We start from the raw sequence: 26,891 nt of genomic DNA on the forward strand, positions 1-26,891 counted from the left end.
TTCAAAAAAAAAATCCATTTGGCTAAAATGACCTCAACATAAATACTTTTTGTACACACACACACACACATACACACATACACATACTATAATATACATTTTAAATAGCTTTCTGTATAAATATTTATTTTATTTGTTAAGCCCCCCATTCCATTCAGTTTAAGTGTTTGAAGTAATGTTTTGTGCAGGTGGATTATCCCTCTGTACTCTAGTCCGTTACACAGCTCTCTATCGCCCCCCATGGAAATATCATAATATTGAGCTGATATCTAAAGATAAATAACTTTGGATCAATGCTCCCTATATGTAAATGCACGTGTATGTCAATACATATTTTCCTATTTTTTCAAGTCTCAACATTTACACTTTCTCTTTAAATTGATAGCCACATGCACATTCCTAGCAGACACGTTGCATGCATAATATTGTCAAGGAACAAATGTTCTGACAAATATTCCCTTGAAATTACCTCTGAAAAAGATTTAACCCATCAAAGTGGTGTATCATACCTAGATAAGCATGATTATGATCCGATGTGGTGACCATGTAAAAATATTGTGGGACGTAATCATACAATAAAAGTATGGAGTATGGTTGTGTGACCTTGTGAAGTCTTTCACCCCAAGGTCAGGGAACATACTGTTATGTATGAGAAGCGAACTTGACAGTTTATCATCGGTATTAATGTGACGTATAGTTTATTGTTTGCCTTGTCCTCTTTTAAAGTGGGTACAGGGCTGTGTAATGTCTTATCAAATGTGCACCGTACTGTCATGTGTTAAAAGACCAATTCAAATTTGTCTTTAAATTAAATTAAATTTGAATAGCGGAAAAAAACATGATTGAAAAACGTATTATTTCATACAAGGATGAGGGAAGAATAGTCTAAGGTACCGTGGGGCCTGCAGACTTACATTACACTTAAGCTTTAAAAAGATGCGGGGGGAGGGGAATTAAGTAATAAAGAAAAACTGAACTAGGGTAATGAGTAAATAATTAGTTTTATAAACTCATCTGTTTTGTATACAATAACACACCTGATGAGGGAATGAGGTCAATATACGTGCGTTTATCTCTACACCATCCACCTCCCCTTTCTCACACAATGATCCTCTTTCCTTCTCACTCTTTGATGCTTCACCTTCTCTCAGTTTAAAGGTCAGATTCCTTTGACTAACAGGATTTATGACAATGACGATGTTTGTTAAACGGAGCTCTTAATTTGCGTGTCTGTGTGTGTCTACAGGTTTGGCTATACTTATATCATGTGGAAACCTGACTTGAAGGGATGTTTAAAGTTTTCCACACTAGAAAAAAGGCTCAAAATTGGCACAACAATGTTTTACTTCTAATCTAACATCAACATGTTTGTGTGAGGTTTAGATTTAGATGGTAGTTTATGAGATGTTCAGTACCACAGTCCATTTTTATGAATATACATGCATGTATACAATACACGTGTATTTCAAATGGCTGTTATTATAAACCTGTTGGGCTTAAAACAAAAAGATTCACATCATCAAAGCGACACTGTGTATTAATCATAGGATAAAATCACATGTCACGCAACCCAAAGCGCTCCTCCTTGAATACATTGTGTTTGCAGCTTGATGTGCACGTGTACACTAAGGCGTATGTTAACTTACCTACCAAGTCAAAGCAAGACATTAATGCATTTTTGCATTTGGCAGGTGCTTTTATCCAAAGAGACTTACATTGCATAATACATATACTTTTTTTAAGTATGTGTAATCCCTGGGATCTAACCCCATGACCTTGGTATTGCTAGCGCCATGCTCTAACCACTGAGCCACAGGAATGCTTGAACTATTTCTAACGTACAATTCTGATGATATCAAGTTTGCGCAGGATAGGCAAAGAGCAAATAATGCTGGAAGCAAGTAAAATGAGAAAGACATGAAGAGCACATGGCTTTTTGGAAAGGAGACAAATACATGTAATGCAGGGGAGATGGGGGGTACTTGAAATGCAGCAAAGCTTTGGCCATTGGGCTTTTGATTACATCTGCTTGAGCTAAGTCCCTCCCCTCTCCTGCAGAGAACACTATATATACACACACAGAGTCAGACAGATCTGTTCACCAGCTCCTACACTCCTACTCCGAGTTGGAACATTTGAGGTGTGCGTATGCATGCGCGTGTGCTTGTCTGCCTGCCTGAGCTTGAGATTGCAAGGAATTGAGTAGGCACATGGTTGCTCATTTGTAAGTGTGATCCCACTTGAGAAAGAGACAGTGACAAAAAGAGAGAAGGAAAAACAAGAGGGAAAGGTGCCAATACCAGTGCAGCACAGAAAACGGGCAGGGAGAGCGTATAAAGCATTTCCACCTCCAGTACAATGGAAGACTATTCAGTGTCTTTCTGGATTTACATCGGCGTGATGTCCATCTTTGTTTGTGGAGCGGTGAAGAAGTTTCTGGCATCCCACATCAGTGCCATGCCCTCGGTGGTGGCATGGCTGGGTGCCACTCTGTTGGTGGAGAGACTGTGTACCCTGTGCATGCCCGCTGTGCTGGCAAGATTGGTCCTCTGTGTCTCCTGCTGGCTGTACTTCACATGGGCCACCCCTAAGCTACGACTGCAAGTTGAGGGCAAGGCGGTCTTCATCACAGGTGAGGAAAAAAAACGTTTGAGATGAAACAGGAATAACACAATTTCTTCACTTTAATAGCTGAGCTGCTTTTATTGTTTATTGTTAGCTTTGTTTTTTTATCTTGTATTGTGACTCATGGATCCTTATGGCTTGAGTATTGACCTAAAAGGCACGTAAATTGATGTGCAGTGATTGTACAGCAGAACAGAGAAATCTAGGTCAAGCTGTTGAATCCTGTTGTTCGAAATCCGATGATTGTTGCATTTAATGATTCATTATCTTTCAAAGGTGAAATGAAAACTTGTTTTCCCTGTATTGTGATTGTATAAGCAAATTTGTTGACACCCAAATACTCCTTGCCAGTACATGTTACATTCCCAGGGATTACATTTCCTTTGTGTTCTGAATCCCGTAATAATATATTTCCTAATCAATCATATTCCTACGCATAAAAACATATTTTGTCATGTGTTTGAGTACAAGCAAACTATATCCTGGAGATGCTGTATTTTTTTATTTAAACAATATCCTATAACTCTAAATGGCTTGAAGCCAATCAATATGTAATGATTACTCAATAACTGTATTGACGTATACTATACAGATAAACATGTGGTGGAAACACACGGTTGTTGGTCTTGCATTTGTATAATTTCTCCTTCGAATTTGATGACTTAAAAACTAAAGAGTTCTTTAAGATGATATGCCTGTTTATGAGCTGACCTGATTTAAAGTAAAACTATCTTCTGCAACATCAAAGGGCTGCTGTGTGCCAGGTGACCTTTCTTCAACTTCTTGAAAACTGGCCTTGTCTATTCTCACTGTTTCTTTAAGTACTCTTCCGTACTTCTTCAGCTGCGGTGAGCTTTTAGTGTAATGTCAAGTGCTGTATTCACTGTACTTACTCTGTACATTTTGTCCAGTCAGCAGACTTCAAAACGGCCTTTGCCGCATTTAAGTTTCCTTTTTCTTTTCATTTGCATGTCTCTCCCACTTTCTCTGTTTGTTTTAATGTGTTTGTGTAATTTGTCTAATATTTAAAAGAATATAACAACATTGTGGAAATACTAGTTTAGGGGTTAAGGGTTTAAGGGGTTTTGGAACTTCTGCTTTTAATCTTAATTTCCTTGTGGAGCCGTATTACTTATTTGAACACTCAACCTTCAGTGCTATAGAATCCAGTGATTGGATTTTAATTATAAGGCTTTTATATCTGCAGCCCTGAGATAAACAACAGAAGTACACTGTACACTGTAGTAACTAAATGTACTTCTTGCAGAAATATAAGAGTAAGAGTTATTAATTTTGAATGTCTGGTGCAGGTATGTGTGTGTAAATATAGCGTGCATGATAGATGTAAAATATAATACACATTTATGCCCCAGTTTCACACAAGATTACATTATTTTAGTCTGTTCCTTTTCTTTGTGGACTCGGGTGTGCTTTCTCAGATTTTAAACTGAGTGTAAACAAATTAGGTTTTAACTGGCAGGTTTGTGCCAGTTAATCTTTTACCCAAATATTAGGTTTTTCCAACCCGAATTTTCATGCCAATTTCCCTTGAGTTGGTTTACATAATGCAAGAGAGTCAGGTGAATTAGTTACATTTATGACTAGTTGATTGAAGTGAGATTCTCAGAAATAATCCAGTGCTTAAAGGCACCAAAGCAGTCTTCAGTCTATTGACATGGTAACCAGCCCCATCAACCCCCATTTATTTATGGAGATGTGCAAACACACAAACAATGAGAGAGAGATAAGAAATGTAATCTTCTGAGGTTGCCCTGAGCTAGAGGTTTTTATTTACTTTGGTTCTCAATAGTATACACTGTGAAGTCATACTTTTGTATAAATATTTTCAATTGCCCTTTTCAATGCTTGGTTAAATCACTCCATCAGAACAGAAAAAAACCTTTAAACCTCTTACAGAGCCAGCAGAAAAACGCAGTTAGAGCTGGAATTGCTTTGAGGCAGGGGGTTAAGGTTACAGGATTGGCTGATTACACAAACTAAAGTCAGCCACACCATTAAACTGGCAAAAATCTAATGGTAAAAAAGCCAAAAGACAAAGCCTTTACATGTCACTCAGCGGCTTTCGGAAAGTTCCTGCTTTGGGAATGTTGTAGGGAGTTCTGCAATGTTCACTATGTCAGAAATATCATGAAATACATAATAAAGTTGATGTAATAATAAAAATGAACTTTCAGCCCAAATTAATCTGAGGGGTTCTGTTATTTAAGGGTACAAAAAACACATCACGCTCATTAAATATAAACATGCACAAAAACAGATTAAGATCAAATAAAATGTAAAGTATATACAGTAAGTATTTCTCTCTCTTAATTTCACCTCCCAATGAACCGCGTCTCAACAAAACTGACTAATGACGTGGGGTCAGCTGTGGCCTAATGGTTAGAGCGTTGGGCTTGTGATCAGAAGGTTGCCGGTTCTAATCTCAGTGCCAGCAAGTCATGACTGAAGGGCCCTTGAGCAAGGCACCTTACCCCTGATTGCTCTGCAGTAATGTGCCACTGTATAAAACTACTTGTAAGTCGCTTTGGATAAAAGCGTCTGCCAAATGAATAAATGTAAATGTAAATGTGAACTTCAAGCGTTACATACACTCTCACACACATACATCCCACACACGTTCTCGACTCTTAATCTGTCCTCACTACCATGGTGTTCTGCAAACACAAGCCACCCAACTTGGCTCTTGACAAGTTCTCTTAACTAAGTTTTTTCACACAATCCCCACCTGAGTTTTATTAGACTCTGTTTGTGTCGTATAATTAATAGATAATTAAAACCATTGCTGAACTCCAGCATTATACTTAAAAATATATGACATCAGTCCGGATCTCTAAATGAGCTGCTAAGTACCATGTGATATTAGTCAGTATGTGTTAGGAAGGGTGCTGTGAAATGCGACACGTAGCATGAGGTCGTCTCATTGTGTGTGCATGTGGAGGACAGCATGAGGAAGCATGATTAATCCCTTCTACTCATCCCATCAGGTTTCGCATGTGATCCCACTGAACAAGACGTGTACAGTGTGTGGGTAAACATCCAGGTTTACTTTATCCGAATTGCAAATTAATGTTATGTGGAAATTTACAGTTTTTTTAGCAAAGCTACATTGCAACTTTCCAAAAACAACAAAAGATGTTATTTAAAATGATCAGTTTGTAGCATAACAAAGTTGAGGCAAAGTCTCATTAAAACATGTCAACCTCAAGCAAGCACAAGTATTTGTGTTATTTTTGAAAAATGTTGTGAGCAACTTGGTGTATATGGTGTTTTACCATCCAGCATTTTCTTATGTAATTTCCCAAAACACACATAAAAACCTGGATGGAAACCTTGTGAATGTCTCTCGATCACTCACACAACATTTCTTTTTTTCTTTTGTTGGCCGAGGCCAGGGAAGTTCCACATATTGCTGTGCTGATCAGCACATAGTTTCAGTACCGACTGTCCCGTAGTCCTGGGGCCTTCACTTGTGTGGGAGGAGGGAGATGAGGCCATATACACATGCTTTTCTGTATTGTGTGTGTGAGAGAACTCAGAAGTACTCCTCTCTGGCCCATCAGGTGTCTGGCAGGCCCTTCTTTTACCCAATGTCCCTGGAGCGACTCCAGAATTCAAGCCAGTTCAGAGTGGGATGAGATATGCTAGACCCGAGGTGTCTAATAATACCAGTATCAATGTTACATAACGGTATTCTGTAAATGTTTAGGGAAAGAGAGAAGGGGGCACCTGGGGAATTCTTGTCGTGCCTTGTTGGCCAAACCAGGTGAGGAGGTTAAACAGATAGGGAAGGTTAAAGTGTAGCATTTTGGGGCCAGAAAGTTGAGAGGGTGCACTTGGCACCGATGTACAAAAGGCAGGCTGTCAGAGCTCTGCTCATCCCTTCTTCTAATTGCTGTTGGAGACATATCTCACAACTAATTTTAAAGGTTTTAAATGCATAAATACAAATTGGCTACTTTTAGTATTACTGTAAAAAATGTGCTTTATGAGTCAGGTGAACTTAATTATGTTGAACTGACTTAAAAAATTGAGTTGTAAAATACAACTAGATTTTTCAAGTCAGCTTAATATTATTTACGTTTAATTGACTCACAAAGGAAATTTGATTTGACTGAAACATTTATTGAAGTTTTTTACATTTAGTTAACTAGTTTTAAGTTGTTTTTTACAGTGTACCAGGGAGCCGGTATTAAATCTAAAAATAATACTTTTTCATCTTTGTTTAAAAAAGTAATAATTCCACTTGTAGAGTAAATACATGTTACACATAAAACACACTTTGGAATATTATGGTCTTGTTTTCTATGCTCTAAAAATTCTATACTGTACATCGTATGGACAAACACATTGACAAAAAATAGCTTTCAACTGTTCTTTCCTTTTACACAAGGTTTACATTTGATTTACATACACACCCACATTTGTTCTTACCCTTGTTTCAGTGTTAATGCACCCAGATTATCATAAATGAGGTACGTGCCTGTAAATTAGTAATGAGCAAAATACACACCCAAACCGTATCCATAATAATGCTTTTCACACAGCCTCGCCTGTACAGATAAAAAACGTGAAAGGTAGAAGATGCATTCCTGAATAAAGTCAATCTTCAAAAACCAGTTTAAACACTAAACAGAATATAGGTCAAAACAACATGTGATTGTAATTGTGTTACAGACTTGTCATGAGTCAACTGTAAGCATACCTAACAGACTGTATTGCTAAACCAATGACTATGACAATATCTAGAAGCATAATTGTTTAATTCAAAAATCGCTCATAATTACACACAATTCAGTTCCCTATCGATACTTCACTCGTAATGCGTAGCAGGACGCTATGGGGAAAACTCATTTTTCTCCGATGACTGAAGCAATTCAATAGCGCAGTGAAAACTGCACGCTCATTGGTTGGAAAAAAGTAAAACTTTAAACCAATGGTAGCGGAGCTGCCGGACCAATGGCGATGGTACCCGCCAGAAAGGGTGGGGCTTAAGGCTATATAAGTGCGAATGAAGCAGCGGGGTAGAGGAACTAAGCGCTCGGGGAAGCACGAGCTCAAGCCCGCTCGGCGTGCCTCGCCTTCTCCAGAGAGAGACCTTTCCCCTGTTTGCTTCACCCAAACAGATCAGCGTCCACTGGCGTCCGCCAGTGTCATGATCTCGTTCGGTGGAAACGAACTTGAGGAGGACGATACCATGTCGTTAGCGGAGGAGTTAGCGGGCTCAGTAGATGACCCCGCCCCCTCTCCGTCCCCGGAACCCAGCGGACACGCGCCAAGTGCGGACTCCGAACTTTTCCAGGTCCTCACAAAGGCAGTCAACGAGCAGGGTTTAGAGTGGTCTCCCCCAGAGGAACCCGCTCGCAGCCGCCTGGATGAACGGTTCCTGCCGGGGCGCCGTCAGGCCCCTCGTCAACGGACTTCGCCGTTCTTCCCGGAAGTTCACAGCGAACTCACCAAGTCTTGGCGCGCCCCCTTCTCGACCCGTCTAAGACCGTCTTCTTCCTCCGCTCTCACCTCGGTAGACGGCGCAGAGGAACAAGGGTATGAGAAACTGCCCCCCCTAGATGAGTCGGTGGCCGCACATCTCTGTCCACCCACTGCCATCGGATGGAAGGCGCTGTTCCAATGCCCACACAACATACCACAAAATGTTTAATAAAACACAAACATTGTCAAAAAAGAGCAATCTTCCTCTTCCATTGTCCTTGGGAGTCAAGCCCCCAAGAGGCGGCGTACCTCCCCATGGCACCCAACCCCTTGCCACGCGGGCCAAGGCCTGGCGAGCCATCCCCGGGGTGTCAGATTGGGTTCTGGGTATAATATCTCGAGGATATTCACTCCAGTTTGCTCGTCGTACACCCGAGTACAGAACTCAAATTAACACGTTCTGCGCACGGAGTTGAGGAACTTACTGGACAAAGGAGCCATAGAAATGGTTTCTCCAGATCAAACCGAGTCAGGCTTCTACAGCCGATACTTCCTCGTACCAAAGAAGGACGGCGGCCTCCGCCACATCCTCGATCTCAGACATCTGAATCGCGCCCTTATGAAACGGCGTTTCAGAATGATCACGATGAAGCAGATCCTCTCGCAAATACGCCCAGAGGACTGGTTCTTCTCTCTGGATCTGGAAGACGCATACTTCCACATCCAGATAGCCCCCGTCACAGACGATTCTTGAGATTCGCCTACGAGGGGGTTGCATATCAGTACATGGACCTCCCATTCGGACTCTCTCTAGCTCCCCTCACTTTCACAAAGTGCATGGATGCGGCTCTTTCCCCTCTCAGACAGAAGGGAATCCGCATTCTGAACTACCTCGACGACTGGCTTGTTCTAGCCCAGTCGGAGGACGAGCTACGGTCCCACAGATCCCTTTGAGCCTCTGCTCTCTGTGGACCTCCGTTCCTTAACGCTCAAGACCGCTCTGCTTCTCGCTTTAGCATCGGTGAAGCGTGTGGGCGACCTACAGGCTCTCTCTGTGAGCCCATCCTGTCTTGACCTAAGACGCCACGGTCGTCCTCAAACCAAGGCATGGCTATGAACCTAAGGTACTCTCTACTCCGTTCAGAACACAGGTTATTACGCTCTCTGCTCTCCCCTCCTCTGAGTGGGACCCAGAGCCTAACCTGCTTTGCCCAGTCAGAGCATTAAAAATCTACATTGAGCGCTCCGCCCCATTCAGACAGTCGGAACAGCTCTTTGTGTGCTTCGGTGACCCCACCAGAGGGTCTTCGGTCTCGAAACATAGACTGTCTAAATGGATAGTCGAGGCTATATCGCTGGCGTACTCTTCCTTGGGCCTTCAATGTCCCATGAGAGTTAGAGCCCATTCTTCTAGAGGCATTGCCTCTTCCTGGGCCTGGTCTAGCGGTGTCTCTATAGAGGATATCTGTGCGGCGGCCTGCTGGGCTTCGCCGTCCACTTTTACAAGATTCTACAGCCTGGACGTCCCGGCCCTTCAGGCCCGGGTCCTTTCTGCTTTGGATTAGGCCGCTGAGCCCTGGCTCTATAGCCATGCCAGCACCTAATATTTTTTGGGATGATTAACGGACTAGGCCACCTACTAGCTTGACCTTCTCCGCCTTCTCAGGGATTCCCTGTTCTACCCCGTCTCCGAGCCAAGGCTCCGAGACTAACTGTGTTTTCGTTCCATCTTTAGCACAGCGTGATTATACTGGTTCCCCATAGCGTCCTGCTACGCAGTACGAGTGAAGTATCGATAGGAAACGTACTCAGTTACTAACGTAACCTCGGTTCCCTGAGATACGGGAACGAGTACTGCGTTCCTTGCCGTGCTACGAGCTGCATTGTCGTCACTTCAGTCGAAGTAACCTGAGGACCCTAAGGCGATGCGTCGGCTTATATAGCCGTAAGCCCCGCCCTTTCTGGCGGGTACCATCGCCATTGGTCCGGCAGCTCCGCTACCATTGGTTTAAAGTTTTACTTTTTTCCAACTAATGAGCGTGCAGTTTTCACTGCGCTATTGAATTGCTTCAGTCATCAGAGAAAAAGGAGTTTTCCCCCATAGCGTCCTGCTACGCAGTACTCGTTCCCGTATCTCAGGGAACCGAGGTTACGTTATTAACCGAGTATGTTACTAATAATGATATACTTACAAATGTTTTGGCTTAACACATTCTGTTTCCAAGGCCTCCCGGAGCATGTGATTTTTGCATACACTCTTAAAGGTACTTCGTGATGCTATAGAAGAGCCTTTTTTGGTCTAAACGACTTTGGTCCTTTAACATCTGAAGGTTCTTTGTGGCGAAAAAAAAGGTTATGTAGATAGGTAAGACAGAGATGGTTCTTTAAAGAATCTTTGACTGAATGTTTCTTTGTGGAACCAATTTTTTTTATTTTATGGCATTGCTGTGAAAACACTTTTAAGCACCTTTAGTTTTAAGTGAGTGTATAGATGTGGTTAAAAATATTTCAATGTACAAATGTACTGTATACTGTAGTGTACATGGTAAGTGAATGCGACCCATAGAAAAGACCCATCTAGTGTACAGACAGATACCAGCATGTCCTCAGAAAACCTTAAGATAACAGTTGCCCTGAAATGCGGATGTGTGATTTTTGTTTGTGTGTGTAACTGCTGTTATCATAACTGGCGTGTAAATTCTTCCACACAAATTCTTCACAAATTAGGTGAAATGTTAGGGCAATGACCTCCGGCACACTCTATAAAGTCTTTCTCTTTCACAAACACACATCCACACAAGTTTCTGTGCAAGTTTTTTTGTAAGGATTGTACAGCCTTGCCAATCAAAAGAGACACAGAATCGAACATATATTAGTTTGGTTTGGCTGGGAACACAATGTTTAACAATAATTCTTCAAATGAACAAAGACTATAAACCTGGCATTCACAGAAAACCTTAAGTTCTAAAGCCCAGTGGTTCAATTATATTGTAGACCTCACATTGAGAATAATATTAATCTCTGTATATCTATTCATGTTACCATTGTTTTCATGATCTGCACCGTACTGTTGCCAAGAACAACTCTCATTTGAGGAAGGTCAAAAGAACAGTGAGCTGATTTTCTCCTTATTAGCATGCCTTCATGGATTGTGTTCTTGGGCTAAGACATCTGTACCTAAATGACCCTCGCAAAGATGGGACTTCAGATTTTCTTATACATAGATTTTCTGCTGCTACCTGTAAATGTGTGTGTCCCAGATTTTAATATGAAAAGTGCACATGTTTGAAACTCTCTGTGTATTTGTTGTATACATTTTGACATATTGATGATGAAGCTTCCCAAAGCCACAATGACCCAAACGATGAGGACTCGAACGGAACAATACCTCTCACAAATATCTCTTTCAGCTGTGTAATTTAATAAAGATAAGAGCTCCTGTGATCATGTTTCAGAGATCACATGTTTCAGAGATATCATGAAACATGTTGTTAGATAAAGACTTTATATAATTGTCCTTTTGTTGTATTTGCTCTAGTAAGTTGTGGAACTTTATAGGCATTCAGAGGTCAATTGCAGTTAGATTACATTTCACCAGTGAAGGCAGTAAGAGAATGGAGCAATGCCATGTTTCATGGGTTCGATCCCTGGGGATTGCACATACGTAGAAACAAATGTGTAGTATAATGCAATGTAAGTCACTTTGGATAAAAGTCTCTGCCAAATGCATAAATGTAAATGTTTCCATCTTTCTTTCTCCCTCCTCTGCAGGTTGTGATTCAGGATTTGGTAACGCCACAGCTAAACAATTGGATGCCATGGGTTTTGAAGTTTTTGCAACAGTACTGAATCTGGAAGGTGAGGGAGCCAAACACTTACGCAGAGTCTGTTCTTCACGCCTTACCCTTCTGCAAGTAGACATCACTCAGCCTCAGCAGGTCGAGCAAGCCCTGCTCGACACCAAGGCCAAGCTTGGCATGAGAGGTAAAGAAAAAACAACACACATGAAATAACCACATAGACTAATATTCTTGCATGTTTTGAACACACTTTCAGTGTTCAATGTTTAAAGGTTAACCTGCCTGTTTTTATTAAATATCTTTTGAACCCAATTTTGGCATCATGCTAGCAGCAAAGCAGCTCTTTCAGTTACGGAATAAAGTTGGTCAGATTGGTTAAGTGCAAAAATGTGCACTATGTGTGTGCACAGTTCTGATAATGTCTAAAGTGAAAATGTTTGGAAGAGGACAAGGGTGGAAGGGTGGTGCTTTCGCAAAGCTATGTGTATAGTTTGGCAGCACATCAAGGGGCACATGTTATTTTCAAACAGCATACACCACAGCACCAGGTGGCTTCTAGACCAATCAGAAAGAACAAGAGAATAAAGACATTTTTCTTTTTGCAAAACAAGGTCACAGAAGTTTCAGGAGCAGCAAGGTCAGGTTTAAAAGCTAAATAAAGATAGTAAAAAACAACACGAGTCATTCAATCTTTGAGAAATTTATGATTAAATTAGAAACAGATTCATAGAGCGCATGTTTTTTTTCCTCTAGATCTGTGGGGGCTTGTCAATAATGCTGGCTGGTGTGTGAATATTGGGGATGCTGAAATCTCCCTCATGTCCAACTACAGAGGATGCATGGAGGTTAACTTCTTTGGAACGCTTTATGTCACAAAGACCTTCCTACCACTTCTGAGGCAGTCTAAAGGCCGGATTATAACAATCTCCAGCCCTTCAGGTACAAACACACACACGTGAGCCCTACACCAATGCTAGTACATTTTTACAGCTACTATCAATCCAAGGTAGACTTTACCCCTAATAAATGGGAGACTAGAGAGTAAATAAAATTATACATATCGTGACATTTATGAGTATTTTTAGGTTTCGGTTTCACTGTTGTAACTCATTAGGAAGCTCTCAGGCCCTCTTTCTTTCTGCCATCCACATAAAGCTGTCAGTGCTTATAAACGTTTCTCAAAAGTTGGTCAGTTTGTGAAATGTTTACTTTATGCCAGATGGGCCTAATCACACCAAACCGAAAATTTATCGGAGCCCATTTCATGATCCACCTGTTTTCTGTGCTTCTCAAATGTCCACAAACACTTCCACAGAGAGCAGTCAGTAGGAAAAATACACATTTCGTTTTTGAGCTTTGCCTGTCTCTCGTGATTTTGTCTCTATTTGTTTACCGCCATCGTGCCAAAACAGTATGATACTATGAGTAACAGGCTGGCGCAGGACACTGTCGAGTTCTTCGTAAACACTGGCTCACGGCCTTTTAAATAAAGATGTCTCTATAAGCGCAGTCTCACTGTCAACAAGAACAAAATGTTTTAGCTGTCGCAAACAAAGGGTTTTATTGCTGAGACTTTATCTGCAATTGTCTTTAAAACACCTTACATCTCAGCTTTTGAACACAGACTGTTTTAATCCGCAGATGCTTGAGGCAAAACCGCACGTCGTAAAAACAGTCCGAATCAGTATAAGCTCCGCAGGGTCGCCTCCATTAGGTTTTCATCCCAGCCTTGAAGTTCAGCATTGTGTCTTCATGTATCAGCCAAGCATTCTTCCAGATGTTAAAATAAATTAAATGGAGATTAAACAGACTTTTGCTTACTAAGAAACAGACTGCAGCTGTCCTACATAGTTTTAAACGGTATTACACATTAGCAGGGGAAAATATAGCCTGAAGAGAAATTAGAGGAAATGTTTGAGTGCTGTAAACTGCAATTAACAGATAAGTGTATGTAACTAAATCTGTATGTCTGTAATTCTGTAGGAGAGCAACCCTTCCCTTGTTTGGCTTCGTACGGGGCATCAAAAGCTGCTCTGAATCTTTTAATCAACACACTTCGCCATGAGCTGGAGCCATGGGGTGTCAAAGTCTCCATTATCTTACCTTCTGCCTTCAAGACAGGTAATAACAAATGTCGTTTTTATAAACGTGTACCTTGTAAACTGCGGTGGCAAACTATCTGAAAAATACTATACATTTAATTATGACACTACGATAGTTGTTGTGTAAACTATACTCTAAAAGTGTTTGGTTGTTTGAACCCGTCGTTGGGTAAAAAATTGACAAACCCAACTGTTGGGTCAAATATGTATGTGAAGTCCTCTACACTCCATTGTGAAACATGAAAGTGTCGCAACTTTTTACCCAAATGCGTAACATATCAGAAATTACAACCAAGTGTGCCCAGCTCTCATTTAAGCTGTTTATTTACAACTTGGCCACAGATCAAGTTCTGAATTGATATCTAAGCCATTTACCTTATGCTGACTGAACAGATAGATCAGCTAATTGCAGGTATAGAATTATAACAAAACTAACTGAATAGACCTCTATTTGCATTCTGCATCATATTTACATTGTGCTTGCTTCCCCCCCCCCAATTTTGTTAGTACATCATATTTAGCTTTTTTTTCATTATGTTCCAGGACAGAGCAGTAACAACGAGTATTGGGATAAACAGTTCAAGCACCTGATCCAGAACCTGCCCCCAAGCCTTCTTGAAGAATATGGGGAAGAATACCTGCAGGAGACCAAGGAGCTCTTCCAGAGTTACACAAAAACAGCCACCGAGGACCTGAGCCCTGTAATCGACACCATCGTGGAAGCGCTTCTCTCACCTCAGCCCCAGGTACGCTACTACGCCGGGCCAGGCTTATATATCATGTACTTCATCTGCAGCTACTTGCCTTTGAGCTTTAGTGACAAGTTCCTACAGAAACTGTTTGTGAAGAAGAAGGCAATACCACGTTCCCTGAGGAAACAACAGGAGCTGAGCCTCAACAATAACAACAACAACATCAATGATACGAATAACAGTAACAACAACAACAGCTTCACAAAGATTATAGATTAGTTCAGGTGACGGAGAATCTAAAGACATCTTTTAGCACCGCTAATGTGATCTGCTCATAGTGATTTTGTTTCCATTGTGTATACTTTACTTTTCTCAAGTCTTGTGATCTTATATATATTGTGAATTTGGATATCACTGAATTGCACCAAATCATCTGTTGATATTGTACCCCGGGACATTTACTGCAACTGACTCTGATAAGAATACAAGCTCATTCCCACGCAGTAGTTGATATTTATATTCAAAGTTCTCAGGCAGAGCAAAATCCAAACAGATAAACAGTACATTTTTTGCCAAATGCATGTTAACCACAGGGACAGATTGTTTTTTGTAGATTAACAACTCTGGTCAGAGATTTAAATTGCCACTGTTACTTTAAAAATGTAGTATCATTAAGACTTTCATTTCTTACTACACTGGAGTGGTTCATTTTATAATTACTCGGGTCAGGACCGGGATCAGATATGAGTGCAGCGTAAAAAAATATCATGGGTTGTACAGTAAATGTGTGTGTTTTTAGATAAGTGACCAATGGACTGAAATGGTTTCTTAAGTCAGAAGTCCTTTTTAAAGTGTATTTTACTCCATAGTTTTGTATTTGTCATACTTGTAAAAAAAATTTCTCTGTCATATTTTTGGCTTATTTATGCCATTTTGTTTCTAATAAATCACTGTATCATATTTTATACAAACATGAAAAACAGTACAGAAAATGTTTTAATTGTTCACTTGATAATGCTTAGGGTGTATTAAAGTTTTTAAAATAATCTCTAAGTGTTTGCGTTTCCTATCAAACAACATAAACTATGGCTTTCTTCAACTGGTCTGATATCTTTGTATATGCTAGTGACCTCCTCTGATAGCTATACTGAAACTCAGTCACATACTAACACTGCTAACTAGCAATTGGCTCTGGAGTTGCCAATATTAAAAAATCAGTTTGTTTAATGAGTTTAAGAGCTTGCCATGTTTATCTTGAAAACAAACAATATTTCACATGTAAAAAAGGTTGAGGCTGTGCAGACTTGTGTCCCCTTTTGCCCTGTAAGCTTTTGATTTTCATCCAAATAGTTTTAGAATTTCAGTCCAGAACATAAATTTTCTGTAATTCTTGGTATGAGCTTCTGTTGTTGAACCGGGATGCAGACACAGACAGCAGGACAGCATTCATTTCCAAATACCCTCTGTTGAGAAGCTAGGTCAGAATCCTGGTCGATTAATTGGTAAGCATGTTTATCTCATTAACTGCATTAGTTGTTTTTAGAAGAGCAGTGCAGACTGTACTGACAGAAAGTACAGACTTTCATGTGGGCAAATGGTCACAAGGGCTATATCAGTTTCAGTTTGTTATCAAAGTTTTCACTCTTTCACAATCTTTTAATATTACTAAGCTTTCAATGTTGTATGTCTGACTGGATACTTGTGCCAACAGAGTCTTGCATGACTGTTGAGGTCACAAAGTACCATATTTTTCCACATTAAACTGACATGATGCCATAATTGCGCTAACAACGCCATGCTCCTGGGTTCAAACCTAGGGATTGCACATACTTTGAAACAAATGTGTAGTATAATGCAATGTAAGTATAGCTTTGGATAGCATCTGCCAGATGTGTGAATATAAATGTACATGGAGCTAGAGTAATAGGCTTTTTGGTCAATACCATTCAGGTTATGGCAATGATGGTATTTTATAAAGTAGCTTGAAGTACCATGTAAGGGCCAGTTGGTTTTCATTTATTTGTACAAACTCATTTTCTGTGGATTATTAGACGGTTTTCAATCCTGCTCCTAAAAAGAACACCTTCAAACCTAACCAAGCATTTAATCCAAACCATGATTTGTTGGTTCAGGTGTGGTTGGAGCTCAACTCAAAAATCTCTTTATTGTTTATCCACTAAACAAGATGACAACTGTGGTTTCGCCAAGCTATGAGGTAAACTAAAGTCTGGTATTAAAGGGGCAAGCCTTTCACATGGTCCCACAAGTTTCTATTTCAAAAGAAAATGCTTCACTGCAAGGAGGGCACCTACGCTTATCAAAATACATTCAAGGAGTCAGAGGCACGGCTTAACAGTTTCTTCACATACACTGACACATTGAGCTATGGTGCTCATGTAGACAATCCAAGTTCTGTTCCAAATCTGTTTACCTCCTTAGTTTGTGCCTTCTACATTGTCACTCTTAATAGAAATGGCCAAAAAGGGCCGAACGTGTCCAAGAATTGAGAAACCTGACAAAGAACAAAGTAAGATAAAAAGCGTTTATTAATAATGGTTTATTAATTAAAAAAAAGAAACACAACATGTTTCATAACACACAACTAAACCCTGGGTGGTGGGGGGGTTATTATTTATGACACAGGACAGTCTGCTAAAATCAAAAGATGGGGTCAAATTAACAGGCTTTCCAGTCAAACATTTCATCACCGACACATGCAGCAGTACTTGTAGAGCTGTTTTTGTGATTAAAACAAGCAAGTGACCGGGTTATTATCTGACATACAAGTCTACCTAACAGCTTAACATTTCAACACGGCGGAAGCAGTGTTACAGGTTTAAAGGCCACAGTCCCTTTTGCCAACTTCTCCCAGGAGTGAGGACTGCTGCAGAGCGTCGCAGGTCCAAATCCAGCATAGGATCTTTGCCAAAATCAACACTCTAATTATATCCAAACATATGACGCTCATAAAGTGTACTTGAGAGTGATGGAAAATAGTAAAGTTTGTGCCAGCCAGAGTCAATTGGATATCCAAGAACTTCAAGGAATAGAATTATACAGCCAGAAGTATCTCCTCAGTCATTTGCGTTCCGTTGTGTTAAAGAATAATGATGAATATGATAACACAGAGGTAAAGAATATGTGAATGTATCATGGAAGAATTTGGTGGCCAAGATCTGTTTGGTTACAAACATTCTTCCAAATATCTTTCTCTGTGTTCATCAGAATAAAGGAATTTATACAGATTTGGAACAACTCAAGGGTTATGACCGAAATTTGCGAGACCATGCAGTATACACAACAGCTGTGGCCTGGTGGTTAGAGAGTTGGGCTTGTGAATCGGTTGCCGGTTTGAATCTCAGTGCCAGCAGGTCATGACTGAAGTGCCCTTGAGCAAGACACCTTACCCCTGATGTGCCACTGTAGAAAACTACTTGTAAGTCGCTTTGGATAAAAGCGTCTGCCAAATGAATAAATGTAAATGGAATTGTAATAGAATCTCAGTATTCATTCCACCACTGGCTTGATGGAGGATCCTGATCTTCAACCTTGTGCTCTTGTTCACTTTCGCAGAACGCTGTCCTGAATCCGACGTAAGATGATATCATGACGTCATTTAATGTGCAGTGACTGTAAAGCAGATTCCAGATATTTGCTTTCAGGCTGCCCATACATTGCTATTGTTTCTGTTGTTTGGGTCTGTTTTGTAAGTTGGGGTCACTGAGTACAGCGCTGCATACATCAAAGTACTCAACTTTTCCTCTCATTCATTACTTAAAAGAGGCATACAAAAACATCTTATTTGTAGGCTATTTGTGTGGTTCTGGTTTCCAACAGAGATCTTGTCAAAGAAAAAGCTCATACAGTTGAAGCTGCCTAGCCTTCTTGCAATAAGAGTGATGCTAGTGAAGAGATGCACAAACTAATAGATGAAGACATACATGAAAATAAATATTTCCTTGTTCAAAAGGATGAATAGAAACAGCATTCTTTTACAGACATGCATTGTTTGTTACTGTTATTATCATACAGTCAATCATTTTCCAAACGTATCTATAATTTTTGTGCCAAAAATGCTTCAAAAACAAATGTGGAAAAAATTACTAACCTGCATCTCCAGTGTGACCACATGCAACATGTAGGCGCTTGCCTGCTAAATGCAAATGTTTCACAGTGTCACAGTTTCCTCTTCTTAAAATATATTTTTTTCTAAATAGAGCTTACCAAAGGCCCTCTCCTATGCAGGCCTCATTGGACCACCACAGCAAACTTATAACTGTATTTACCAACAAAAGTTATCTTTTCTAACATCATTCAACACTTTTTTCTATCCAATAAGAGAATAGTTAGGATGTAGGTTGTACACACCTGACTTTGGTATCCTTTTAACACAGTATCAACTTAATAACTATGCAAGGTCTTGCTCCAGATACCCAATAGATGAAGATACAACAGTGTGTTAATGTTTACAGTGCACTTCCTGACACACTTACCCTTTAGATTATATTTCTGCAATGCATGTGTGAGTAAAATGTACATATCATTAACTTAATTGGCTCTTGTTCATTTCATAAACAAGCAGTTTCAGCTAAAGTACTAGCTAAAGCTCAGCACTTTGATAAACAATAAGATCTTAGTGAGTTACCACATAAAGATTCATGATGATAAATAAACACAAACCAAAAGAAGTGTGTCTGAACTCTTCAATCCCCATTGTAACATTATCGTTGTTCAAAACAACACTATAGCTTATTTTATAAATATATTTAGAGGAAAAGATTGGAGATGCTTTATGGGTGTTATTGTTTCAGCCAGTAAATGTTTTAATGAGCCCTGAATCTTAACGTTTAAGCATATAGAGAGGAAGGGATCCCCATTGTGTCATTAAAAACATGACTATACAAGATAAAACATAACAAAAGTTCACCCAAACAAAAATATAGAACTATATGTACTGTGTGGGAGCCCTGGGAACGTTTCTTATCAACATATCAAAACCATGGAAAACAGGCTACATGTTCAAACTCAGCTAAGTATTTACAAAAAGCTCAGAAGAGTGCATGGTTTCAGTAAGTGGCTGTTACAATATGCACATATTTAGGTATAGTTCAGCTTTTGGCTGAGTACAGAGAGTAATAGTGTTAATGTAAACACAACATCATTAGGCCCGGAGGCCTCACGTGTGTTCTGGAAGACACCTCTCTCTCTGCCAACTAGCACAGCACATTCTCTGGAACGCATCTGACTCACCTCATCACAATTCATACATTTGACCAATTATGTTTATAGTAACAAGTTACAGTGATTCCTATTTACTCCATTCATTGTGTTGAGTTAAATGCCTGTCAGTAATAAAAAAGTTGAATTTAAATTACAAAGCTGTTATAGTGGTACGAGAAAGTTTGGTGCTAATACGAAACCAGTCAAGGCCAGGCCTATTGAAAGTGAACCGCAGATGTGGGTTGATTGGGCTCTTTGCACCATCTGGTGGTAGACCAATGCAACCACAGTTTGCATAAACCGATATTCTTAGAGACTGGCTGCAAAAAGAAAGTAATAATGCGAGCACAAATTAACAGTTTATTATATATACATATATTTCATTTAAATCACTTAAACCGACAATATGGTTACAACAGTACAATAGGTTTTACATTGCAAGACAACCGAGCGCAAGGTAATACTAGATCCATCTGACCTTCCTAAATCCACTGTCAATCATAAAATACCTACTCCATAAATTAGGTCAGCACATATTTTAACACAAATTTACAACTGGAAAGCACACAATTCTCATTTCTCACAAACAGGTCAAATGAACACACAAAAGGACATTTCTCATGTAAATCCTCAGTGTTTCTGCTTTGAAAGGGTACATTTCTCAGATGTGAAAACTGGACTCTCTAAAAGCACTGAGATGAGGAGTTCAGTGAAGCTTTAATCGGACAGTGTACATTAATTGAAAAGGATGCAATACATAATGCATACAAAATAATGATGGAATGTATTTTTTTTTATCTTGGACTAAAAACAGAACTTTCCTTTACGACACCAGTGTAGTTGGTTATTTGAGACTTTTGCATAAACTTACACAAGACTGACTGTGAAGTTTAAAAGTTGCATTTCTACACTCAACAAACTGCTGAAAAATTTGTTAAAACCTCAATGATTTAAGGGCAATCCACAGAGATCTTCAATTGGACGTCATGGAAAAAGCAATGTTTTACTGGAAAACAAATAAACAATGAAACATATGCTGTAGTGCACGAAACAGGAAGGAGAATCATATATTTTTTTAAACTGTAACACAGAGCACAGTTAACACATGCCATGTGGATCACTATTCAAGAGTTATGTACCATTAGAATATGGGGATGTAGTTGTCAATCTTAGCCCTGTGCCTCTGGGCGATACACTCTGCAATCCATACAATGTTTCGGCACTCTTGCTCCTTTAACTTGACGTAGGCATAGAACACGCTGAAATGAAACTGGTTCAGGAAGGCCAGCTTATTAAGTTTCACCTAAAAACAAATAACCCATGTTTTCACATTAGAACAAAACCATAGAGCAGTGGTTCTCAACTCTGGCCCACGAGATTCATTTTCCTACCGAGTTTAGCCCCAACTCTGATAAACACTCCTGAACAAGCTAATCAGCCTCCTTAGGAATAAAGGAGTTTAAATTAATGCAGTGCTCCGCAATTCTATTGGCGTATGATTAAAGTACCATAAGAGCTATTCAAGTGCCAACTGATGCGTATGCATTTGAATAGCTCTCGCGGTACTTTAATGCGATACGGCAAGGAATTTGCACAGCCCTGCATTAAGTTGAATGCATCTGTTCCTGAAGACGCTGATTAGCTTGTTCAGGTGTGTTTAAACGAGTTGGGGCAAAACTCGGCAGGACAACGGATCTTGAGGGCCAGAGTTGAGAACCATTGACATAGAGCCTAGTATATCCATAGCCAAGAACTTAACGTATTACTGAATACATTTAAGATTCAGTGCAATCACATTCTCTTTAACTCTGTGAAAGCTGGTACTCACCTCATGCTCAAAGAATCGATCCTCAAGTGTTTTGTCTCCTGGGTTGCTGCCAGCACCCTCAAAGAGAAGCTTGTATTCCTAAAGAAACATGAAATCAATCCTCAAAACATTTTGTAGCCATGACAGGCTATGTGAACTAACAGAACATAAGCACAGCTAAACATATATTATGTTATAAACATTTACAGATATGACCCACTGGCTATTTTCATCCATAAGTCTTTGAGAACAATAACACAAACAACTTTCATTGAAAAATCTACATATCAAATGTCATTCCTCATTCTGTACGTTTAAACTGTCTAAATACATTTGGTTAGACATGCAAGAAGCAATGAGTGGGTGAATGAGCAAGCAACACAAGGTCTGCATAGAGCTCACATACTCACAGGGTAATAGTCGGCCACAGCTTTGACCTGCTCATAGTCATCTGCCCGGGCTAACTGTGCTAGACCTTCTGGGTAAAGCTTGCCACAGTGAGGGAAAAGTTTAGCTCTGTCTTCTTTGGAGAGCTCCGTACCAAAAGAGTTAATAGTGATGATGAAAGCCCTCCTGTCTGCCTCAAACTGACATACAAGACAAGGAAATTGCATGTGACGTTTTGACAAACAATCTCAATGATATAATACATTTAGGCTGTAACAAATAAAAACAGTACACTAAATACCAGTCTGTGATCAAAGCATTGTTTGTATGGCTGTCACGGTTATGAGATTTGGCTGATGATTAATTGTCTAATAAGTAATTGCAAAAATGACGATTAATTGTCTGTTTTGGGGCTTTGGCGATCAATTGGCTGTTTTAAGACTTTGACATTTAATACATTGGAAAAAAATTATTTAAGGTGTAGGATTTTACGTGTCAATAATACAACCACCAAATACTTGTAAATTGAGTAGATTGATCAGGGGTGAATTAAAAGTGACCATTTAAAATGCTATCAGTCATAGCAAAACTTCTAGACTGTTTTTTTTCTCACATGCAAGACTATAATAAAATTGTACTTCTATCTTAACAAAATTTTGGTAGGCTGGTTTTTAAAGTGATTGTGTTGTACATATAACCAGTATTACCATACTTTAGTCACAATATATACACTGACAAAAATATGCAATATGCAGAGGCCGTACAGCTCCCCCTTGTGTTTTCTATAGAGATGTGCAATAATTGCGATAATCTGAAACCATCCAGATGAGTTCAAACAATCGTGATGAGAGGATTATTTGACAATCCCTAAAACCCTAATTGTTTGCCTTTACAGAATAACTGTATATATGTCTACGGGTGATCACTCACTTCCAGAATAGGGCACATGGTATCTGCAGTTGTTCCACCAAGTGATGCACAGAACTTGTAGAAAGCCTCAAGGTAGGCCTGGAAAAGAAAAGAATCAAAAACAGCTCATGGTTTTTATCAAAACATACGGAAAACTAGTGATTAGGCATTTCTTTCCCAGACTTCTAAAGGCAAGACTGACCTTGTAAAGGGTGTTACGTATTATTTCAATGTTCATTTCATCCAGATCCTGCTCAGAGATGCAGTCCTGAAAGAAAGCGGCTGAAAAGACAGAGATGAAAGCCCTTAGCTTGTAAGTGGGGATGTTATTCTCACTTTTACACAGGACTCATTTGTTACACATGCACTCTGAAATCCTAACAAATGAATAACACCAATACGTTGCAGGCATCGCATCTCACTCACTTCCACATAACTCGAAGTGGATAACTTTTCATAAGGGATTTCCTTACCAAGCGGTGTATCTACAAGGATAGCATTATAGAGCTCTGCTGGAGTCTGGGCGATGTTGACTGCTTCCATTTGTTCAAAGCTGCCAAGTGGGTGGCATTTGGGCACCAGCTCGGAGATGGCACGCTGATGCAGAGTTCCGGTGATGAGCAGGATGACATTATCAATCATATAGCTGTATCTGCAAACACCAGAAGAGCACCAGATAACTGTGTAAAATCATAGTGAGTTTTCCAAGTAATATTTGATTTGATTTCAACCAACAGAAATGTTTTAATTGATTCAGTAAACTCTAATAACTTTGTAAATAATGAGTCTAGTATAGTCTCACATTCCACAGATTGTGTACTTAGCGCATTGTACTCAAACACATTGACCATACGCATTGATACTCTACGTTTCTTCCATTTGACCGCACGTACGTGATGAAATCCATGAAGCTTGCCAGAGGTTCATAGGACTGGTTCCTCATATGGCGAAACTCGACCACCATCTTTTCTTTCAATTTGTCATCGATGACAGAGACTGTGAGAGGGGAGGCTTCATTGGCCAGAAAGCTGCCATAATCGGTGCTCTGCAAATGAAGCTTCAGGTCTACAATGAAATGAAAGAAAGACCTTTAAAAAAACACACACACACACACCGATATGGAAAATACTGAAGGTTGGCTTCTGGCTGTCATGTCTACGTGATCTTTTTTCACTATTTCCAGTTCCTTAAAACGCAGCCAGAAATTCCAAGTTAGTCACAATTAGAAATTACAATGAATTCTGAACAGGATAGACAAACCTTACTATAATTTCAACCATGTTCCATTAAGAAATATTTAAATAATTAGTAAGATCACGAATAGACTTCTTCAATTGTAAAATGTGAATTTGCGCAGGTTAAATGCCCTGCATTACTGACGTCATGACACATCACATGACCAGCACCAGACTCTGGCTCACCATTAACCATCATCTCTCAAATAAGACCTGCATCTTCCCTTAAAAACCTTCCGTTTACCTCAATCACTACAATAAACAACACGACTGGTCGGTTTAATCACGTTGGACAAGTGTAAAAATCAACACCGATCACGGGACCCCAGCCAGTAAGGTTAAACAGGGGCCTTAGATACAGCAATACAGTAAGTTTAATTGTATGTAGAATAAAGCTGTGTAATAAACATAAAAAAGATTCAATTCTATTAGATAACGTACATAAACAAAAACCTCAGAAGCTGATACATTAGATGTGTGGCTGTCATGATGAATGTCAGTTAACGTTCATATGTAGAGACCCTTAAAGAGAAGCAGTAACAGTAGCACTATATTGTTCACATGTATTTTTTATTATCTTAATATCCGGACAAAAGAAAATATAAAATCTGATCTCTGTTTGTTAACACTCAGCTGGTCCGCGCAGGCTAATGAAACATGCTAACTAACATTAGCTGGATTATAATACGATTTATGACAGGGTTGATAAAATAACGATTATTCAAAACGAATATAACATAAATGGCACACTCACGTTCAGCTGTATGTTAGAAAGTCATAAATTAAAAGATATATTCCGATCTGACACACGACTCACCTTCCAGGGTTTCGCACTGAACGAGGTTCAAATAATCGGCCTGTGATAAAATGCCAGCCTTAAATCCTCTCACCAGCCCCTCTAGATAACCATTATCCACATTAAAATATAATTCTGAGAAAGGCATGATGAAACAATGAGAGTAAAAGTGCGCTAGCTAAAATTGAGATGTAGCCGTCTGACAAGAATCAAGATAGGGAAGCTGCTCAGCGGATACCCGGATGTACGTGCACGCGCACTAAAACACACGCTCATGTGACCAAACATCTGACCGTCAAATCTTTAAAACTGATCTCAGACCAGCCCTGAGCAACTGCATGCAACACATCAGAAGAACCAACGTAGAAGCTGAGATCCACCAAAAACCCATGTTTTGTTCTTTGGTGGAACAGTAAATATATCCCTTATTTTTCTGTTATCCACATATGAAGAGTTTGTTTTAAAAGTGAGATAAAAAATCTTGTTATTTTTATTGTGTTAGTTAGCTGTATGTTTTGAGTTATTATGGCTGAAATCAAACAAACAAACTGAAGTTTGATTGATATTAATTGGAATGCACAATAAAAAAACATGATTTTTTAATTTGAGTTCTCATTCTGGAACCAAACTCTTCATAAGTAAGCACAACTGTGAAATATTATAATTGATATTTAGTGAGAATGTACATAGGATGCTTCCATTAGTCTCGGTGTCACGCCGCATTGAATGTTGCATTTGTTCGATTTCTCCATACTGTATATCAAACAAAACAAGTAACGGTACATATCAAAACAATAATAGCCATTGAGTATTATCCTTCCAAGATGGCGGCGCCACTGCAACATAGCGTGTGACATAGGCTTCTCTTCTCTATTTCAATGATGGCCTCCTGGAACACAAATATCATGGGGGGTCAAGCCACGACGTGGCTTTTGGACACACATACTGTCGCGGTTAACAGATAATAATAAAATAAAGTACACACTGCATACATTTTATAAGTATAAATATATTTTTCTTTCTATGTGTCATCTTTCTGTGTGTTAAATGTTGGAACATTTATTCTTGCTTTACAAAGATAAATTGCGAATGGACATTCGCAATTTATCTTTGTAAAGCAATTCAAATGTTTTAAATAAATTAAAATGCTTTGGAATAAAGGCAATTGGCTTTTGAAAGACACTGCACTCATGTTTATGGTGCACTTGAATCAACTTATGATGTTTTGTTTCATGGTAAGGTTTATTGAACCTATGATGTGATAAATGAAAAGGCTTGGGATAATGGCCTTGAGCAGAACCTGGTAATTAATGTACATTTTCACATGGATTATTAATAGATTTCTGTGAACTCAGCATTGTTTTTTTGTAAATTCTTGTTGCTACAAGATTAAATGTTGATAAATTCCCTTTCGGATGAAACGCTCAGTCCATTATTTGTTCCGATATGTCATTTATGTGTTCCAAACAGCAGGATATGAACTAAAACGAGCTTAATTCAAAATCAGACATAAAAGCTAATCGTGGTTTAAAATAATGGCAGGTATTTGTTGATGAGACGTCATTCATTTATATTTTAGCATTACAGACACACACTCGCATTTAATGTAGATGTAAAATTTACACACATATAATCTACACATATTTCAATTATAATTTGTATTTCTTTATTAATTTCTAGTTTCACTTTTCTTTAAAGAGATAAAATAATACTGTGACCACTTTATTGAGTCATGCAGCCCGTACTTAAACAACATATGTTTTACACATTCTTGTATGCTCACACACAAAAGCAAAAAAATCTCTTCTCTGCAAGTTGTATGTTTTGTACAATGTGACAAATAAACAGGTGGAATTGAATTGAATAAATT

At 39.3% G+C, this 26,891-nt stretch overlaps 2 protein-coding genes across 3 annotated transcripts; one reads left to right on the plus strand and one right to left on the minus strand.

Moving 5' to 3' along the window:
• Nucleotides 1-2,096: 2,096 nt before the first annotated feature.
• hsd11b2 (hydroxysteroid (11-beta) dehydrogenase 2) lies at nucleotides 2,097-15,764 on the plus strand. The gene is made up of 5 exons (XM_079467721.1): nucleotides 2,097-2,632; nucleotides 11,845-12,057; nucleotides 12,627-12,812; nucleotides 13,857-13,994; nucleotides 14,519-15,764. Exons 1-5 carry the CDS (start codon nucleotides 2,359-2,361, stop codon nucleotides 14,944-14,946), a joined length of 1,239 nt encoding a protein of 412 aa, XP_079323847.1. The 5' UTR covers nucleotides 2,097-2,358; the 3' UTR covers nucleotides 14,947-15,764.
• A 4,463-nt stretch (nucleotides 15,765-20,227) lies between these two features.
• Nucleotides 20,228-25,299, minus strand: atp6v0d1 (ATPase H+ transporting V0 subunit d1). 2 transcript variants are annotated; one of them, XM_079460898.1, is made up of 9 exons: nucleotides 25,043-25,299; nucleotides 23,884-24,055; nucleotides 23,464-23,642; nucleotides 23,193-23,272; nucleotides 23,012-23,089; nucleotides 22,105-22,281; nucleotides 21,716-21,793; nucleotides 21,027-21,190; nucleotides 20,228-20,893 (listed from the first exon to the last, which is right to left on the minus strand). In XM_079460898.1, exons 1-8 carry the CDS (start codon nucleotides 25,167-25,169, stop codon nucleotides 21,029-21,031), a joined length of 1,053 nt encoding a protein of 350 aa, XP_079317024.1. In that variant the 5' UTR covers nucleotides 25,170-25,299; the 3' UTR covers nucleotides 20,228-20,893; nucleotides 21,027-21,028. The 2 variants fall into 2 exon arrangements, with proteins under 2 accessions (XP_079317024.1, XP_079317023.1); XM_079460897.1 differs by having other exon boundaries at nucleotides 20,228-21,190.
• Nucleotides 25,300-26,891: the final 1,592 nt, after the last annotated feature.

This window comes from Barbatula barbatula (assembly GCF_947034865.1).
Source record: "Barbatula barbatula genome assembly, chromosome: 1".
NCBI lineage: Eukaryota > Metazoa > Chordata > Actinopteri > Cypriniformes > Nemacheilidae > Barbatula > Barbatula barbatula.

What these genes read in the sequence shown, in the direction of transcription:
- atp6v0d1 (XM_079460898.1), bottom strand. Translation starts at nt 25,169, where the DNA reads ATGCCTTTCTCAGAATTATATTTTAATGTGGATAATGGTTATCTAGAG. An exon ending in TCAGTGCGAAACCCTGGAAG is followed by an intron (nt 24,056 to 25,042) that starts GTGAGTCGTGTG and finishes ATTTCATTGTAG; the next exon opens with ACCTGAAGCTTCATTTGCAG. An exon ending in CCTTGTAGATACACCGCTTG is followed by an intron (nt 23,273 to 23,463) that starts GTAAGGAAATCC and finishes CTGTCTTTTCAG; the next exon opens with CCGCTTTCTTTCAGGACTGC.
- hsd11b2 (XM_079467721.1), top strand. Translation starts at nt 2,359, where the DNA reads ATGGAAGACTATTCAGTGTCTTTCTGGATTTACATCGGCGTGATGTCC. An exon ending in AACAATCTCCAGCCCTTCAG is followed by an intron (nt 12,813 to 13,856) that starts GTACAAACACAC and finishes GTAATTCTGTAG; the next exon opens with GAGAGCAACCCTTCCCTTGT. An exon ending in ACCTTCTGCCTTCAAGACAG is followed by an intron (nt 13,995 to 14,518) that starts GTAATAACAAAT and finishes ATTATGTTCCAG; the next exon opens with GACAGAGCAGTAACAACGAG.